The sequence below is a fragment of the Rana temporaria genome, chromosome 9 (genome assembly GCF_905171775.1).
Source record: "Rana temporaria chromosome 9, aRanTem1.1, whole genome shotgun sequence".
Lineage (NCBI taxonomy): Eukaryota > Metazoa > Chordata > Amphibia > Anura > Ranidae > Rana > Rana temporaria.
The window spans coordinates 133,103,815-133,124,679 of NC_053497.1; the positions used below are offsets into that span (position 1 = coordinate 133,103,815).

The 20,865-nt window shown below is 42.5% G+C and overlaps 1 protein-coding gene across 5 annotated transcripts in view; it reads right to left on the bottom strand.

Moving 5' to 3' along the window:
- LOC120914092 overlaps positions 1 to 20,865 on the bottom strand; it is a 181,655-nt gene that overhangs the window by 28,753 nt on the left and 132,037 nt on the right. For all 5 annotated transcript variants that reach the window (XM_040324570.1, XM_040324568.1, XM_040324571.1 and 2 more), the window contains exon 6: positions 7,312 to 7,530. In XM_040324570.1, the coding sequence (XP_040180504.1) occupies positions 7,312 to 7,530 (219 nt within the window). The remainder of the gene's footprint in view (positions 1 to 7,311; positions 7,531 to 20,865) is intronic.

The following is a 20,865-nucleotide window of genomic DNA, read 5'->3' on the forward strand; positions in this document are numbered from 1 at the left end:
ATGCAGCTAGGGCCCCTGGGCAGTTCTCAGGTGTGCCCTCTCATTAAGACAGTCCTGACAAGAGTTCCTTGTAAACCATTTGGCTCTAGACTCAGGTATACCACTTTCCAGGTTAACTGGTTCCTGCAATATTGATTGGTTAGCCACTTTTCGAAACTTGCATGCTTAATTTCCTATGGATTAAACTATTCTTTTTTTTAAAAGTCACGTTTATTATGATTTTTTTGGCATAGCGCAGTCCCCCACCTTTTTGTTTTGTTTTTTCTCTGTCCCATTGGTCCATGAGTTTGGGTGTAGCAGCGGCCAATATTTAACATTACAATTTCCACTTGGGCAGTTGTCCATGCGCCTGGTAATTTGTTTTCTATTACATCTGTAATAACACATTTATGTATGTGTTCAAACAGAAAGCTGGTACAAAAGTCAAAAAGCTGTTCTACGTAGCCAAAAGGAGGCAACAAAACAGCAGCCAATAGTTTCCTTCTATGGAAAAACTAGGCCAGAAGACAGAAGGGTACTAAAAAAACAGTGCCCCCCATGGACAGAAACAGTTCCTTTTTTAGTTGGAATTTTTAAACTGACAACCAACTGTTCTCTGAGGATAAAAGGCCAGGTTATTTGTCAGTGTTAAAGTAAATGTAAACCCTCCATATGCCCAGTGAAGTGAACTGCCTCAGATGATACACAGAGATTAACCAAATCTCCCTACACAGGTTTTACATGTATATCTGATGTGTTCACATTTATATACTGTTTAGAAAGTTGAGATCGTGTTAGGAGATTTTCTCTTCCTGGTGAACACAGAGTGTGATGTCTGGGCATACAGCCAAGATAGCTAACATTGCTGATAAAAAAAAAAAAAACATTGCTGATTTGAGGAAAGGCACACACCCCCTCTCATAGACAGAGACTCTCAGAGCTGTTTTGTAATAGGAGCTGCTCTCTGCTACTCTATTTGGCAACCTCTTTTGACAAAAGATTCTGACTGCTTTTGTCTAAAAAGTAAAAAAACATGTCAGGAGTTCTCAGGCTGATAACAGAGGAACCATTCAAAAGAGAGCTATAAGACTCATTGAGACTATTAGGCTGGGTTCACACTACTACACTACTTTCATCCTACTTTGCTCTGTGTTCAATGTTTCCCTATGAGAGCGTCTTGTAGCGTCCTACACAAGTCGGTCCGACTTTGAAAATGCTCCCTGTACTACTTTTGGTCCTACATTGATCCTACTTCAGGCCCATTGAATATCATTGAAGTCGGACCAAAGTAGTATCCTGTTCATGAAAGTAGGATGGATGTAGGACCAATGTAGGATAAATGTAGGACCAATGTAGCAGAGCAAAGTTGGATGAAAGTAGTGTAGTAGTGTGAACCCAGCCTTAAGGCTCATTGAAAAGAGATAACAAAATACTGCAGATATTTGTGCTCAGCTCAAATTTCATTAATCAGGTTTACATCCACTTTAGAGTCCACATCTGTAGCAAAATTCAGTGATTACCATTTGTCCGCTATACCAACTCCTAGAATTCCATATATTCAAAATTGGTAAATTTCTTTTATAGTATGTTATACAGTAAAACCTTGGTTTGCGAGCATAATTTGTTCTAGAAACATGCTTGTAATCCAAAGCACTTGTATATCAAAGCATTTTTTTTACAGAGTATAAAAGAGAAAAGAGAGGCACCTCTAAGTGTAGCAATAAGTTGCTAAATGTTGTACCTTCATTAAATGTAACCATATTGCTACACTTAGGCCCCGTACTCACGACCAAACATGTCTGCTGAAACTGGTCCGCAGACCAGTTTCAGCAGACATGTTTGGCCGTGTGTAGGCCCGAGCGGACCATTTTCGGGCCGATCGGACAGGTTTCCAGCGGACAACTGTTTCCTGGACTTGCTTTAAAACAGTCCGCTGGAAACCTGTCCGCCCGGACATGTACGGTCGTCTGTACAGACCTACCGTACATGTCCTGCCGCCCGCCATCCATCGCATCCATCGCATGCGTCGAATGACTTTGAAGCATTTTAAAGGCAGGCCGCCCACGTCGCCGCGTCATTGTCGCGGCGACACCGCGTCATCGACGCGGCGACACCGCGGCCCCCCCCCCCCGCGTATTGTTTACGCGCGGACCTCTGTTCGATGGTGTGTACAGCCATCGAACAGAAGTCCCCGGGCTATCCCCGGGCAGACATGTCCGATGAAAACGGTCTGCGGACCTGCTCCTCTCTTCTTTTTTATACTCAGTTGTGACATGACGCTACTCTTATATCAAGACATCGCTTGTATATCAAGGCAAAATTTATTAAAACATTTTGCTTGCCTTGCAAAACGCTCTCAAACCAAGTTACTTTCAAACACTTTTATGAGCTCATGGATTATTGAAGGCTGACTTGAGTTCTGTTTTGCTTCCATGACCTTGGATGAGGGCTAATCTGAGTTTTACAATAAACTGCACACCTATCATAAGAGAGTTTAGTTCAAATATTAATCTCGCAGGTATCACTGCCCAGAAGCTTATGTAAAATATGTTTAGTCAGCACTGTACAATGATAACAAGCAGCACGCCCTAACCTGTACACAGCACAGACAATCTTACAAACAAGAGCAAAACTACAGAACATGCAGGTTTAAAGGGTCAGTTCATCCAAAAGTGATATATTAGCAAAAGGTGAAGCATGGGAGGTTGTACCACCCCCCCGTATTTTTCTATGCCAGTAAACTCTGGTGCAGCTGTGCATGGTAGCCAATCAGCTTCTAAATTCAGCTTGTTCGATTAGGCTTTGGCAATAAAATCTGGAAGCGGATTGATTTCTATGCAGAGCTGCACCAGATTTTGCACTCTTATGCCTTGTACACACGATTGGAATTTCCAATGGAAAAAGTCAGACGGAACTTTTTCATCGGATATTCCGACCATGTGTGTGTCCCATCGGAGTTTTTCCATCTGAGTTTTTCGATCGAACTTAGAAAGAGAACATGTTCTCTTTTTTTTTATGAAGAAAAAAATTTCTAGCGGAAAATCCGTTCGTCTGTATGGAAAGAAAAAAACTATGCATGCTCAGAATCAAGTCGATGCATGCTCGAAAGCATTGAACTTAATTTTTCTCGGCTCGTCGTATGTCACCACGTTTTGGACGGTCGGAATTTGGTGTGACAGTGTGTATGCAAGAAAGCTTGAACGGAATTCCCTCAGAAAAATCCGTCTGAGTTTATGGAAATTCCGATCGTGTGTACGGGGCATAAGAAGCCCATTGGGTGTTCCAGCTCCTTCTGTTGCATCCGCCATAATATAAAATAAATAAAAGTGGTGGGATGGTGGGAGCCCCTCATAATGGGCATGGCAGCTACCGTGTTTTCACGAAAATAAGCCCGGGTCTTATATTATTTTGGCAACAAAAGACACAGTAGGGCTTATTTTCGGGGTAGGTCTTACCATGTAATGTGCTGTCTTCTCTCCCCCTCTCTCTCCCTGCCTGACAGGAATCCCCAGTGTAAACTGAGTTAAAATGCTTGTACAATCCTATAATACACTCTATTACAGTAGTATATAATGTACAATGTGTGTGTTTCTGTAATATAATTGTGCCAAATACCTTCGTTATAGCATCGTTCAGCGCTTCTGTGACCCGCCGGATCTCTCTTCCCCGCAATTATATTACAGAAACACACACATTGTACATATATATGTAATAGAGTGGATTATAGGATGTTACAAACATTTTAAACTAGGGCTAATTTTCGGGGTAGGGCTTATATTGCAGCCCTCCTGGAAAATAACGCTAGGTCTTATTTTCGGGGTAGGTCTTATTTTCGGGGAAACATTGTATGCAATGTGTTGTTGATATAGGATATGAGCACCCTGAATAACCTCTATCACCACTGTGCCAAAAGAAAATAATAGTGGACAAAAACTAAAGCTGCTACTTAATAAATGAATAGTGAAACGAAAATAACTTAACTCAAAACAACCTGATTGAGATAAGACAATAGTAGTGCTACTAAATAAATATCTATACTAATACTAAAACATAAATATATATAAAAATATAGTGACATATAAACTCAATAACACCACATGACAAATGATGTAAAGTCCATAAATAAATGACGAAATTGATGAAAAATGTCTTGTTCCTGTAAATCTTCCACCACACCACTGTGCTGTGACAACTCCCCTCTGAAAAACGCACTCACCAAATGAATCTGCCTTTTACTCTCGTGTTAGGCTAAATCACTATAATCCCACAAATGGAAGAAAGCGAATGTCAACTGGAATACCGTGATAATTCTCGATATGTTCACATACGGTATAAAAACAAAAGTGGCCACAATTTTACTAGCTTCACTGACTAGAGACGCCGCTGACGTTTAATAACTTACCATCACCGTGAGCCGGGACTCTGGAGTGGGGTGAGATTGTACTAACTAAGCACAACACCTCATGTCCGTCGTGGCCGCTTAGCACTGCAGAGCCAACCTATCATGAAAGTTTGCTGTGGTTTTTATTTGAAGCTGATTTTTTTATTTTTACATGTGAGTTTAATGATTGAAGTGTAACAGTGATTTTGCATTAAACTGGTGGTACAATTTTACACTATTGGAGCACTTCTTTTGTTTTTATATGTAAACATATCGAGAATTATCACGGTATTCCAGTTGAGATTCGCTTTCTTCCATTTGTGGGATTATACACAAGCGATTTAGCGTAACACGAGAGCGAAAGACAGATCCATTTGGTGAGTGCGTTTTTCAGAGGGGAGTTGTCACACCACGGTGGTGTGGTGGAAGATTTACAGGAACAAGAAATTTTTCATCAATTTCGTCATTTATTTATGGACTTTATATCACTCATGGCAGATATGCAGACCTGTGATGTCAGACCCGAGATCTCAACAATAGGGTTGTCCAAAGAAATAGAAGAAACTGTCAGCTAATGTAGCCAACAAACGCTGGAGCTTTACCCAAAACTGGTATTTTAGTTCTTAGCAGATGCTGGAGGGTTAATCACCCAGTCTCTTATATCGAGTGCCTGGCACATTTAATGGTTATGTTGCCATAGTAATGTGCACACAAAAAGGGGGTGGGGCTCATACAGGATTGGTGTTGAGGTATTTAGGACACACAGAAGCTTAGATATTACAGGATTTACACGTTCCTTTTTCAGATATTCTGACTGTCCTGCCTCATTGCAATATTAGGTCTACAGCAAAGAGCCAGTTATAACCTAAATCAGAGATATGCAATTAGCAGACCTCCATCTGTTGCAAAACTACAAGTCCCATCATGCCTCTGCCTCTGGGTGTCATGCTTGTGACTGTCACAGTCTTGCAATGCCTCATGGGACTTGTAGTTCTGCAACAGCTGGAGGTCCGCTAATTGCATATCCCTGACCTAAATGATATTCCCATTCAAAAGTGATATTTTAGGTGTATGTGTTCACTTAAAGGCTAACTTTCCCTCTGGCTTGTCTTTGCCTTGGGTAATATCATAGTAAGTATCCAAGTATGATCCCCCTTCTCCTTGTCGTGAGTTCTCACAAATACCCTGTTTCCCCAAAAATAAGACCTACCCTGAAAATAAGACCTAGCGTTATTTTCCAGGAGGGCTGCAATATAAGACCTACCCCGAAAATTAGCCCTAGTTAAAAATGCTTGTAAAATCCTATAATCCACGCTATTACAGTAGTATATAATGTACAATGTGTGCGTTTCTGTAATATAATTATGGGGAAAAGAGCTCCGGCGGGTCACAGAAGCGCAGAATGGCGCTATAACGAAGGTATTTGGCACAATTATATTACAGGAACACGCACATTGTACATTATATACTACTGTAATAGAGTGAATTGTAGGATTTTACAAGCATTTTAACTCAGTTCTCACTGGGGATTCCTGACAGGCAGGGAGGGAGAGGGGGAGAGAAGACAGCACATTACATGGTAAGACCTACCCCGAAAATAAGCCCTACTGTGTCTTTTGTTGGCATAATTAATATAAGACCCGGGCTTATTTTTGGGGAAACACGGTAGCAGCAGGTATAGTGAGACTTTCCTCACAGTAGTTGGAAGAAGCTAAGAAAGTTCAGAGATGTAAGTGCAAGTGCCACAGCAAACAAGACACAAACCTGTGGCAAAGCACAGGTTCTCTTTAACGGCAACCTCACCAGCAGCTTTTACTGGTATCCCAATTGCTCCCCCCTGACAGTCTCTGTTCAGTCTTCAGAAGCAAAGGGAGTTAGCTGTATGTAAGCTTCATGTTGGAACTTGGAGCTTACACAAGTGTGCCACGTGTATGGAGGGCGTGAGGCACGTTCTCCCTCATACAAGGAAGTACCTTATATGTCACTTCCACAGGCAAACAGAGCGGCAGAGGAGTAAAGGGAAGGTGAGTATGCATAGCAGCAGGAACTGTCATCAAAAGAGAAGTTTGGGAATACAAAAAAATGCAAACATACATACCTAGATGGCTGCAGCACCAATCCCAGCTGTAGCTGTCCCCTACCCCCTCTATACCAATAAATTAGTAATCAAAGACTGATGATTGCTCAGCTTTCTGTATTTAGTCTTCAGAGAGCAGGTGACTGCCATAGTGAAGTCATCCTGAAGTTCGGCCCCCTCATCCTTCCCCCGCCACCGCGCCATTTACAAAGCGCAGCGCGCTTTTCGCAGTAGGGAACCTGCTGTGAGACCACAAGGCTTTGCTGCCGGATTCCCTTACCCGAGATGGTGAAAAATCTGCTCGGGTGAAGACACCATTGGATTCATGGACAGGTAAGTGTCCCAATATTAAAACGGAGTTCCACCCAAAAGTGGAACTTCCCCTTATCTGTCTCCTCCCCCCTACCTTCCAAGGTTGATTTTGGTGTGCGGCTGTCCATATATTTCTTCCTTTGATTTTTGCCTTGTGCATTGCCAGCACCCACGGTCTCTGAGGAGGACATTGATTGCTTATTGCACTCACCTGGAGCAGCGGTCTTTCTTTCTCCAGGTGAAGCTATAAGGCTTCACGAATGGGTTCCTTTACCGGCAATGGCAGCGGCAGCACCCGGCAGCCAAAGGAAACATGCCGACATCGCTGGACTAATATTAAAAGTCAGCAGCATTTTTGAGGGGAAGGCGGAACTCCGCTTTAAAAAAAGTCAGCAGCTACAGTATTGGACTTTTTTCTGAAGCAGTCTGGAGCTCCGCTTTAATGTTGATGTTAATGTTGATATTGCCACTTCTGTTCAGCGTTTGACCTTCACTGTAGTGAAGTAAATGCAGCATAAATCAGTTTTTGCGGCAGAGATGGGAGAAGGTTAGTTGGCATTACCTGGCAGCTCTCTGGTGCTGGAGCTGTATTTGTAATACAAGTTCTCTCCATGATCCGAGCCGCTGTGCTTCAGTGTCCGTATGGACAGCAGGTGGTCTGCCCATTGCTGAGCGGATCGACAGAGCTCGCGACTTAGCTGAAGCGGGGGCGCGCCATGCTTCTTCCTGTAAGCGTTGTGGGCAGACACAAAATCCCTCTCAAACTGACTTCCTTCAGCACCTGAAAAACACGAATCCAGAGTCATAAAGAAATTCTTATAGGAGAAAAACATGGAAGTGGCCATTGCTGATGTCTCCTGAAAATGCTGGTTGCCTGGTTGTCATGCAATGTAATATTTGCATAGTGATAAGGAATTCAACATTTTCTCATGCTATACATCTGTTTAAGTTCTGTGACTCAAAATAATTCAACCCAGGACAGCCAGGAAACTAGCATTTTCATGAAAGTCTGAATAATAATACTAAAATCAATCATAATAAAATGTACAGTAATACAAAGAAGAAAAAAAAGCAAACACAATATTGGATTTCTATCCATCAGCAGTTATTAATTATTCTATATATGAAGGTATGTAAAGCCTCTATTAGCAATAACTCGTTGCTGTGTGTATGTCAGCAGAATGGGTTTTTAGTTAGTTTACAGCTAGGGGCCATGCTGTGCAATGGGGCTTTGATATGGCAGCGGGGCTTCCACATAGATTGCAAATCTATGCCAATAACACCTCTGCTTTTATTATATAGTGTAAGAAGTGTTGTCTATGTCTTTATTTGGATTTGTGCGTAGTGTGCGTCAGTTGGCTGTACACCCTACTATATTTACTGTGGGTGGTAGATCTGGACAGGATGTTGAATGTTAGATACATGGAAAAAAGCCTAGATATGTCCGAGATTCATACAGAAGTCATCCTAGTGTCACACATGGAAATAGACCAAGATCTGTCCTAGTTTGATACAGGATCCATCCTGGTGTCATACATGGAAATAAGCCTAGATCCATCCTGGTTTTATAAAGAACCCATATGGGTGTCATACATAGAAATAAGCCTAGATCTGTCCTAGTTGTATAAAGGATTCATCCTAGTGTCATACATAAAAAAGGACTAGATCAATCCTAGTGTCATACATAGAAATAAGGCTAGATCCATCCTAGTGTCATACATAGAAATAAGGCTAGATCCATCCTAGTGTCATACATAGAAATAAGGCTAGATCCATCCTAGTGTCATATATAGAAATAAGGCTAGATCCATCCTAGTGTCATATATAGAAATAAGGCCAGATCCATCCTAGTTGTATAAAGGATCCATCTTAGTGTCATACATAGAAATAAGGCTAGATCCATCCTAGTTGTATAAAGGATCCATCCTAGTGTCATACATAGAAATAAGCCTAGATCCATCCTAGTGTCATACATATAAATAAGGCTAGATCCATCCTAGTGTCATACATAGAAATAAGGCCAGATCCATCCTAGTTGTATAAAGGATCCATCTTAGTGTCATACATAGAAATAAGGCTAGATCCATCCTAGTTGTATAAAGGATTCATCCTAGTGTCATACATAGAAATAAGGCTAGATCCATCCTAGTGTCATACATAGAAATAAGCCTAGATCCATCCTAGTGTCATACATAGAAATAAGCCTAGATCCATCCTAGTGTCATACATAGAAATAAGGCTAGATCCATCCTAGTTGTATAAAGGATTCATCCTAGTGTCATACATAGAAATAAGGCCAGATCAATCCTAGTGTCATACATAGAAATAAGCCTAGATCCACCCTAGTGTCATACATAGAAATAAGGCTAGATCCATCCTAGTTGTATAAAGGATTTATCCTAGTGTCATACATAGAAATAAGGCCAGATCCATCCTAGTGTCATACATAGAAATAAGCCTAGATCCATCCTAGTGTCATACATAGAAATAAGGCTAGATCCATCTTAGTGTCATACATAGAAATAAGGCTAGATCCATCCTAGTTGTATAAAGGATTTATCCTAGTGTCATACATAGAAATAAGTAGGGCCGAAACAACTAATCGATTAATCGACAACTAATCGATTATGAAATTAATCTATTACAATTTTCATAATCGATTAATCGGCCAGTAACATAATGGGGTTAAAAAAAACTAAAATTAGCCTTTTATAGTACAAAAAAGCAAATCGCTACTGTAAATATTACTTTCACTGTCCACAGTAAAAAAATGAACCCCTTACAGTAGCGATTATTTGCTCTTTTTGTACTTATTTTTGTTTCTTTAACTCCCATTACGTTACTAAACATCTCAGGCTGGGTTCACACCTGTTTTTTCATGCTTTTTGCAGAAACACACTACAGTTCATTTACATGTTTTCCTATGGGACACGTTAACATCCATGATTTTTTTTTCAGTTGTTGCGTATTTGGAAAGGGAAGGACTTTTTAACGCAAAACGGTGCTATTTTTTTTTTTTTTTTGGGTTCAATATACTTCAATTGAGAAGCTGCAGAAAAGCATGGAATGTGTTTTTGTGGCAATTTGTGTTTTGTAATCTGCCCAACAACAAATTGGGCCAAAAAAATGTAAAAATTCAATTTTTATTATTTTTTTAAGGCTATTATCCGTTTAATCGAAACAATAATCGGCCAACTAATCGATTATGAAAATAATCGTTAGTTGCAGCCCTAGAAATAAGTCTAGATCCATCCTAGTGAAGAAAAGTATACCGCTCTATAAAACAATTAATCCCCGTTGCTTCCGTCCCAACAAACCAAGAGGGTGCTGGCTGTGCTCAATTAGCATGGGATGAAAGAAAAATCCTGGATCGCCGCACTCCTCAAAAAACGGTGTCTTTATTCAAAACATGAAAAAACAACAAAAATTCAAATGGAAAAAAACAGCCAAAATTCATGCAGTCAAACAAGAAGTGGACTAGGAACAAAGAGCTGACATGTTTCGCATTGTGTGATGCTTACTCGTACTTTTGAATAGAGACACCGTTTGAGGAGTGCGGCGATCGGCGATCCAGGATTTTTTTTTCATCCCAGATCCATCCTAGTGTCATACATAGAAATAAGTCTAGATCCATCCTAGTGTCATACATAGAAATAAGTCTAGATCCATCCTAGTGTCATACATAGAAATAACTCTAGATCCATCCTAGTGTCATACATAGAAATAAGTCTAGATCCATCCTAGTGTCATACATAGAAATAACTCTAGATCCATCCTAGTGTCATACATAGAAATAAGTCTAGATCCATCCTAGTGTCATACATAGAAATAAGCCTAGATCCATCCTAGTGTCATACATAGAAATAAGGCTAGATCCATCCTAGTGTCATACAAAGAAATAAGGCTAGATCCATCCTAGTGTCATACATAGAAATAAGTCTAGATCCATCCTAGTGTCATACATAGAAATACGTCTAGATCCATCCTAGTGTCATACATAGAAATAAGCCTAGATCCATCCTAGTGTCATACAAAGAAATAAGGCTAGATCCATCCTAGTGTCATACATAGAAATAAGCCTAGATCCATCCTAGTGTCATACATAGAAATGAGGCTAGATCCATTCTAGTGCCACACATGGAAAACCTAATTTTATATAGAATTCAACCTGGTGTCAAACCTAGAAAAAAAATCAAAGATCTGTCCTAGTTTTATACAGTATCCATTCTAATGTCTTAAATGAAAATAAGTCTAGATCTGTCCTAGTTTTATAAAGTATCCATCCTGGGGGAATACATGGAAATAATCCTAGACCCATGCGAGTTTTACACAGGATCCAACTAAGCTTCATTAATTGAAATAAGCCTCCATCCTATGTTTATACAGGGTTCATTTTGGCATCATACATGGAAATAAGCCTTCATTCTCCTAGTTTTATACAGGATTCATCCGGATGCCATACATGAAAATAAGCCTAAATGCGTTCTAGTTTTATAAAGTATCCATCCTGATGCCATACATTGAAATAAGCCTAGACCTTTCCTAGTTTTATACAGGATCTATTCTAGTGTCATACATAGAAAAAAGCCTAGATCTTTCCTAGTTTTATACAGGATCTATTCTAGTGTCATACATAGAAAAAAGCCTAGATCTGTCTTAGTTTTACACAAGGATCCATCTTAATGAAATATATGAAAATAAGTTCAGATCTGTCCTAGTTTTATATAATATCCATCCTAGTCTACATAGAAATATGACTAGATTTGCCCTAGTTTCAAACATGGAAATAAGCTTTGATCCGTTTTCCTAGTTTTATACAGGATGTGTCTAATGCCCTTAACACACGACCGGAATTCCGCTCAAGCTGTCTTGCATACACACAGTCACCCCAAATTCCGACCATCAAGAAGGCGGTGACATACAACACTATGACGACGAGCCGAGAAAAATTAAAGTTCAATGCTTCCGAGCATGCGTCGACTTGATTATGAGGATGCGTGCTGTTTACTCTGTCGGAATTGCATCCAAATGAAAGGAAATTTCGATAAAAAAAAATTCTATTGGAAAATTGAGAACATGTTCTCTATCCAATTCCGTCGGAATTTCCGACGGAGAAAGTGCGATGCGTCATAAACACGGACAGGAATATCCAATAAAAAGCTTCCGTCTGACTTTTTCCGTCAGAAATTCTGCTCGTGTGTACAAGGCATGAGTGTTATGGAAAGGTACCTACAGTAGGTCTAATCTAATGCTGTCTTAATTTTATGAGATTTATCCTAGGTTTTTTTACATAGAATTGTGCCTGGATCGGTTTTCATTTTGTAGAGGATTAATCCTACTTTTATACATGGATGTGTACATGACTTGTTATACTTTTACACATGTTAAATGAAGTTATGTATTTTATTTATACATATGGATATGTTCTGTGATTTTGTATACTTTGACATATGAAAATTTGCTGTGTCTTGTTCTTGTTATTTACATGGGAATGTGCCACGGTTTGTTGTACTTTAAAACATGAAATGGTCCGTGATCGGTTCTACTGTTATACATGTGCCTGGGTATCTTTTGCAATAACCTTTGCAGAGTATAGATGTGATCTCGGCTCTCAAAGCCTATACTGAAGTAACATCAGTAACACCCTGCAAATTTCTTTGTGACTCCATGATCCAGATATGGGCTTCCCCCACTTCATTCCGATCCCCCGAGACCCTGGCAGCCCATGAATCACCACATTGTACTGCATGGAATCCTATGACTGCTGGAAGGATACAGAGCTTAACATGAAGAGGTCACTTAACTTCTTTCCTCATGCACATTGACTTACACTTATTTTCATCATGGGACTTGGTGTCTCATCAGACACAGGCCACCAAAACAAAATTGTTGCCCGTAGCAACTTTGTAGCATCCAAGAAAAGGAAACACTTAGTAAAAACATCCACTTAGTTCCCATATCTATTCAGTTTATGATTGCAGGAACACAGTTGTACTGTTCTTATTTGGGTCATTTGGGTGAAGTCTTTGTGAAATTTGGTTTGCATCTCAACAGACAGTATCTGAAAGTGTCATACTGATTTCACAGGTACGCCGAGTACAGAAAATTTAATGCAGGAAGGTCTTAGCCATCTCCTACTGCAGGGATACGCAATTAGCGGACCTCCAGCTGTTGCAGAACTACAAGTCCTAAGAGGCATAGTAAGACTCTGACAGCCATAAGCATGACTCCTGGAGGCAGAGGCATGATGGGAGTTGTAGTTTTGCAACAGCTGGAGGTCCGCTAATTGCTTATTCCTGTCCTACTGTATATTTATTTAAAAAAAAAAAAAGGTCTGACACAGACAAAGCATTCCAACCATTGGAGTCAGGAAGAGGGGACTTACATAACAAATGATTTCACTGTCTGACTAAGGCCGAGTACTCACGAGCAGACATGTCCGATAAAACCGGTCCGCGGACCGTTTTCATCGGACATGTCTGCCCGGGGACATCTTTTCGATGGCTGTACACACCATCGAACAGAGGTCCGCGCGTAAAAAATATGCGGGGCGTGTCCGCGTTGTCGCCGCGTCGATGACGCGGTGTCGCCACGACAATGACGCGGCAAAGTGGGCGGCCTGCCTTTAAAATGCTTCCACGCATGCGTCGAAGTCATTCGACGCATGCGAGGGATGGCGGGCGGCCGGACATGTACGGTAGGTCTGTACAGACGACCGTACATGTCGGGGGGACAGGTTTCCAGCGGACTGTTTTAAAGCAAGTCCAGGAAACAGTTGTCCGCTGGAAACCTGTCCGATCCGCCCGAAAATGGTCCGCTCGGGCCTACACACGGCCAAACATGTCTGCTGAAACTGGTCTGCGGACCAGTTTCAGCAAACATGTTTGGTCGTGAGTACGGGGCCTCATTCTACTTTACTTCTGGAGAACCAGTCTTGTATCCAGGAAATCAGTCTAGGTGAAGAATAAATGGACTGGTCACATGGGAATGGAACTAGGCTTTCCTACCAATTTAGGTGCTGCCCTAATCTCCCAGTGGATGTGGATCTACTTGGAGCATCCCAAATGCCATTGGCCAAGAGCGCTGATCGGGAGCCAGTCGTCAGACCTTTTTTAGTCACGACCCGTCCACAGAAGTAAGCTGAACAGCCGGCTTCAGTCAGACCGGCCGTCATACACACGGGGCTGAATGTTGGCCGATTTCTATTGAACCGGCTGATGTTGCCCGAAATTCGGCTTAAGTATAAGCATGCCCCACACCTGGCCTAACTCATTTTAAATTTAAAGCCACCCCCCAATCAACCCAAGTCACCCACTAAATTATAGGAGTTTAGATGTTTACCATACACATGGAAATAATAAGTTACTTACTTTTAAAGTGGTTGTAAACCCTTTACAACCACTTTAACTTACAGGTAAGCCTAGATTAAGGCTTACCTGTAGGTGCAACAAATATCTCCCAAACCTTAAAGGTTTAGGAGATATTTGCAAAATACTAACAGCATAATGCGCAGGAGTGACGTCATCGCTGCTCCGGCCAGTCACAGTGCCGGAGCAGTGATACCCCGGAAGTCACTCCGGGTATCATGGTGGCGTCGGAGGAGGCGAACGAGGGCAGCTGCGGGGTAAGTAATGTCTTGCAGGTTGTCTTTTTTATTTTTTTTGGACGAGAGGGTTTACTTCCTCTTTAAAGCGGAGGTTCACCCAAATAACATTTTTGCGGCGCAGGCGCCATATAGAGCCGACTAGCAGACCTGCATGTTCGACTTCTTTCGGATACGCTGTGACTCGGACACGCCTACGCAATACAGGGGGCGGGGCCTTATCCACCGGGGGGAGCTTTTGCTGAAAAGACGTCAATCATCTGGGCATCCTCCCTGATGACATGCCTCCTCAGCTTGGAAAAATGATCCGATGACCTGACGCTCAACCCTCTATCTGGCTCTGTATCTACACTCATTTGAAGAGGATTCACAATTTAATCCAATTTCATGGGAACTGTCTATTTACAACCATCCATGGTATAAACTATAAAGTTCCACTAGACAATTTTTGTTTCAACTAATCATCCCCATTGATACATTTTTTTGACAAACTTATATCCACAGCCGTGTCACATTCAGTCATCATCAGGGTATACCCAATTGCCTTCAACAGGACAAAGGCTCAGTAAGGCTGGGTTCACACTACGGTTTTCCCGTCCGTCAGCCGCATACGATTTCAGTATTGAAAACGTACGGGCCCGGACGGGAAAACGTAGAGATAGACAATGCATTGCAAATCGTATGCACTCGGATGCATCCGGGTGCGTACGATTTGCTGGCAAAACGTTTTTTAAACGTACGCAAAACCGTGTTCAACCACGGTTTTGCGGTCGTTTTTAAAACAGTATGGCAACCGCATACGTTTTCCTTTAACATTAATGTTAATGGAAAACGCACATATGTGCGGTGCCATACGTTCCCGTCCGTTTCAGCCGCATACATTTTTTCATATAAATCGTATGCGGCTGACGGACGGGAAAACCGTAGTGTGAACCCAGCCTTAGAGGCTCAGAGCATAATTCACCCTAAGGGGCGGGCTCTTCCACCAAATCTATTGATTTTCTATATACATAGGCATTCTCTTTCCCTGATTTTTGTCGTACCACATCACTTCCAACCTCCCGCGGGGTCACCTCTGCTGTTTTGTTCCATAGTACTTATACCTCATTTTTTCTTTAGGTTTTTTGCATACTCAATTTGGTTATTTCCGATTGGAGAAATACAGCAGAGGTGATTTTCTGAGCGGACTGTCTGTCTATATATGTTTTATGTTTGTTATTGTCTTTCATGTATGTTTTTTCATAGCACATAGTAATCTATACTGGTGCATGCTGCTCATCTAATTGGATCAACTGCTTGTTCTATTAGTTGCACTTGCACTATTTACTGCTAAATAATCTATATTTTGTAGCGACTTTTTTCATTAATTAAACAATAAATTTTTTGTAAACTTTTGTTTCATGAGTACAGCCTGTTTTCACCTGTAGTAGCCCCTTTTGCTCTCGGGATACCTCCCCTCTGGGGGTCTCCCTAGGGCACCCCCTTTTTGTTGTGCCCATCAGTAAGCAGCAGGGAACAATAATAAAGAGGAGACTATTTACTATTCGGGCCCTGGAGTATCCCTCCATGCAGCAGCTCTCAACAATGACGATTTTGGCCTCTCCTTTAGCAATCCACTGGGGCTGGACCAGAGCATTGGTTTATTTGTCAGAGAACTACTCTGCCTGATCCCAAAAACAAGTAACTTGTCCCCTCTCTATCACTGCTGCTGAACTGATGAAACCTGGGAAACTTTCCAATTGTTCGTCTAATGGCTGGTGGGATTACCGTTATGCCATGTACACACGATCGGAAATTCCGACAACAAAACCGTGAATTTTTTTCCGATGGAATTTTCACTCAAACTTGTCTTGCATACACATGGTCACACAAATGTTGTCAGAAATTCCGAACGTCAAGAACGCGGTGAGGTACAACACTACGACAAGCCGAGAGAAATGAAGTTTAATTATTCCGAGCATGCGTCGGATTTTTGTACATCAGAATTGCATACAGACGAAGACGATCAGAATTTCCGAACTTTTGCTGTCGGAAAAATTGAGAACCAGCTCTCAAATTTTTCTTGTCGGAAATTCCGACAGCAAATGTCCGATGGAGCCTATACACGGTCGGAATTTCCAACAAAAAGCTCACATCGAACATTTATTGTCGGAATTTTCGATTGTGTGTATGCGGCATTAGTGCAAAATAAGGTACTGAAGGTCCTTTCTCTGTGTCGGGCGAATGTGGCCCTGTTAGGCAGGCTATATTTGGGGAGCCCTGTCTGGCAGCCCTACAATTTCTAATGGTGGCCCAGTAGACAACCTTTGCTCTTGCTTATGTATATGAGGTTTGGTACAAGCAGGAATAGAGCCAAGAGACCTAATCTCACCCAGAATTCAGAATCTACCACAGTTCTGTAAACGACTGTTAATAGACCATGACCATTCTTGGCAAATCCTTCCCCTCAGAATCTGAGAATAAGCAGCACTGCCAAAGTCAGTAGAGTTCCAACGAGTGCAATATAAAATCCATAGGAACCTGGGATTGTATTATAAACTGCCGCATTTGTGGACTACAAAATATGTTCTGTTCCTCCTTCCTGTATAGATTTGACAGGAATAATTGTGTAAAGGCCCGTACACACGATAGGAAAATCGGAAAGCAAAATGTCATCCGATGAACGACCTGACGATTTTCGGATCGTTAGAGTTTGGTGCTTTCGACAGGCGATTCTGTTTTTTCTTCCAACAAAAGCTGGATGTGCAGATTAAAAAAAAATTGTCGTATGTGAACTCCGGAAAAAAATGTAAGAACAAGACTACGCACGCTCAGAAACGAAAGAATACCTTGTATACTCGAGTATAAGTCGAGTTTTACAGCCCTTTTTTTAGGGCTGAAAATACCCCCCTCGGCTTATACTCGAGTCAGTGTACCTGAAGGGCTGCGAGCGTCCATTGTTTAAAAGTCGCGGCTTCCCCCTGGTCCCTTCCATGATAGGCGTTTCCCAGCAGACACTGTGTTCAGTGTTCCGTCAATCACCGACATCTTTTCATCCTCGGACATAGGCGGAACACTGAACACAGTGTCTGCTGGGAAACCGAGTCCGAGAATGATAAGATATCCGTTATAGGCGGCTGGGAAAGGCCTATCACGGAACTGGATCAGGAGGTGACTGCGACTTTTAAACAATGAATGGACGCTCGCAGCCTGTCAAAATTTCAGGTACACTGACTTGGGCACAGGGAGGCGGCAATGGGCACAGTGGCAATGGGCACAGTGAGGTGGCAATGGGCACAGTGAGGTTGGGTACAGGTTGGGCACAGTGAGGCTGCAATGGGCACAGTGAGGCGTGCAAATGAGCATTGTTGACCCTCTTTTCTGCTTACAGTGGCTGCTGCATTCTCACCCTAGGCTTATACTCAAGTCAATACATTTTCCCATTTTTTTGGTACCTCGGCTTATACTCGGGTCGGCTTATACTCGAGTATATACGGTACATACAAAACTATTCAACACATTACGTCACTTCAGAAGTTGTATTCTGCCGTATGAGAATTTTCATATGGCGAGTAACCTCTTCACTTTCGACATGAGACTAGCATGCAACAAAAAAAACGGACGAACGGTCATCCGAAAATCTGATCGAGTGTACGAGGCTTAAGATTCTGTCTTCACATAGGACATTGAATGTCTTCCACCTGTTTATTTCCATAAGCTGCAGTAGACATAACAGTGGCTGTTTGAGAATGGACGCATGTGTCATAGTCATTAGACATTGACAAGCTGACCTCATAAGTCAGGGAATTGACTTGACATATGTTTGGGTTCCTTTAGGCAGGCCAAGATGGATTCTGTATGTGGGCTACAGCTACTGCCAGGGCTGCTGTTAGAAACCACGACGGGGCCCCATACAGCCAACCGGACAGGGCTTCCCCCCAAATGTCAAAGCGACATTTTTGCTAAAAATACAGTAAAATTCTTAGCAGACACAAATACAACATAACGTACTAAATCTAAAAGATGAAACTGTATTGAGATAAATAAATCTGTGTGAATGAGGTTTTGGGGCTCATTTACCTGGGCGCTGTGTCCTGTACAGTGTGAATCAGCATTTAATGTGCCTGGAGCTATATGCAGCCTATGTTACGCTATGAGTACGCACTGTACAAACAGCTCCTAATTGGACAGACGTGTGGGTGCAGGTGTGCATATTAGGACATGCGGGTCTGTTCATACAGAAACTGCATCCTCAGAGCAGGCATGTCCAAAGTCCGGCCCGAGGGCCAACCGTGGCCCACGTTCCAGTTTTGAAAGGCCCGCCTGGTTATTTGGACATATATATCTTTTGTGGCCCCCGACGATCTCCCAGCGCCGGGACCACAAAAGATGTATATGTTGGCTGCCTTGCCTTGAATTTCCTGTTTACGGGCGGCCTCTGTAATAGGAAGTCCCGTCTCTGGCGCTGCCATTGGACAACTGTTCTGTCCATCAAGAGAGAGGGGGACTTTCTATTAAAGAGGCCACCGTGTAAACAGGAGATTCTCCTGTAGGTAATCTTTGGCGCTCAAGCGTGCATTTTTTTGGCAATGGTGGGTGCATTCCTGGCAATGGTGGGTGCTGCATTCCTGGCAATGGTGGGTCTGCAGATGAGCACTGACCCTTATTTTGCTTCACAGTTCTTTATTTAAAAAAATTTTTTCCTGAAACTTTGCTCTTAAAAGTGAAGGTGCGTGTTATACGCCAATAAATACGGTATACCCAATAACACGCCCAAGCTCATTTTTTTTTGTGAAATATCAGGGAACTTAACAGACCACTGATGTCTCACTTTTGAGACAGAGAAAGGGGCTGAGGGTAAAAATTCCTCTGTCTCTCTCTCTGCAGCCTTAGCTGCACTTGACAGTGAATGTACAGTACGCGCTCTGTACAGAGGCTCCTGTTCATTCACAAACTGAAGCACAGTTTACTATTCTTCATATATGAATGAAAATAGTGAGTGATTGGTACCAATCACTAATTGTGTTCATTCTGGATAGGAAGGGTTTGGTAAATATGATGTAATTACCGGGCCCTTCCCCCACTCTCTATCCTGAAGGATCCTATTGTGTGCTTGCAGCTGCCGGCGTTAAGGAGAGGAGGGAAGCCAGAAGCACTGTGGGGGTGGGAGGGCACACAGGGGGGCCTGGGTAGCACGGGGAGACATATGGTGCACAGGGAGGGTGATCAATGCTGTGAAAGGGCAATAATTGGGACCCCTCCTCTGTAAGGTTTTCTCTGCAGCAGCTAAAAGATGGCAGGAGACAGCTTTCAGCTGATGCAGAGAGCCATACAAGAGATCTTTGACCCCCCCCCCCCCCCCGGCTGCTCCGATTACACTCCCTGTCCACATATGATTCACCCTGCTGCCTGGGCCCCACTACCGGCCTAGGCACTCTACTGGTGGTACCCCCTTAACCATGGCCCTGGCTAATTCCTTAGCGACTGTATCCCTAAGCAACCCTGGCGTTGGTAAATATGCAGAAACCATTGTTTTATTAAATGGACCTCCACATAACCAGTCGTCTCTACATTATACACTGCAAAATGCATTCCTGAACATTGCTATATTTAGAGTAACTGTATAGGGCTCCTTATATCACTGAGTAACACATGCCAGATTGCTGTGTCACAGCCAAGATAGGTTGGGGCTGTATTATCTATTTTACAGCATGTCATCTCTAGTTTTCCAAACTGAAAAAGCCAGACAGGCCAAGCACTGTACAGACAGTCCCAAGGGGATCTAAGGACTGAGCAATGTACTTAGGATTTCACAGACTTGAGCAAGCCAAGATATGTACGCAGGGCTGGAGTAATGTACTTCATAAGGTCTCCAAGGGAATGTTTAATGGTTTTGTATATACACTATATTACCATAAGTATTGGGACACCTGCCTTTACACGCACATGAACTTCAATGACATCCCAGTCTTAGTTCGTAGGGTTCAATATTGAGTTGGCCCACCCTTTGCATCTATAACAGCTTCAACTCTTCTGGGAAGGGTTTAGGAGTGTGTCTATGGGAATGTTTGACCATTCTTCCAGAAGCACATTTTTGAGATCAGGCACTGATGTTGGATGACAAGGCCTGGCTCACAGCCTCCGCTCTAATTTATCCCAAAGGTGTGCTATCATGGTGAGGTGCAGGCCAATCAAGTTCCTCCACCCCGAACTCGCTCACTAATGTCTTTATGGACCTTGCTTTGTGCACTGGTGCGCAGTCATGTTGGAACAGGAAGGGGCCATCCCCAAACTGTTCCCACAAAGTTGGGAGCATGAAATAGTCCAAAATGTCTTGGTATGCTGACGCCTTAATAGTTCCCTTCACTGGAACTAAGGGGCCAAGCCCAACCCCTGAAAAACAACCCCACACCATAATCCCCCCTCCACCAAATGATTTGAAGGGATGGCCCAATGGGGGGGGGGGCAGGGTTGGGAGACCTGGAGCCCCTCTTTAATCCCTATTGGCAGAGGTAGTACAATAAGTGTGGATTT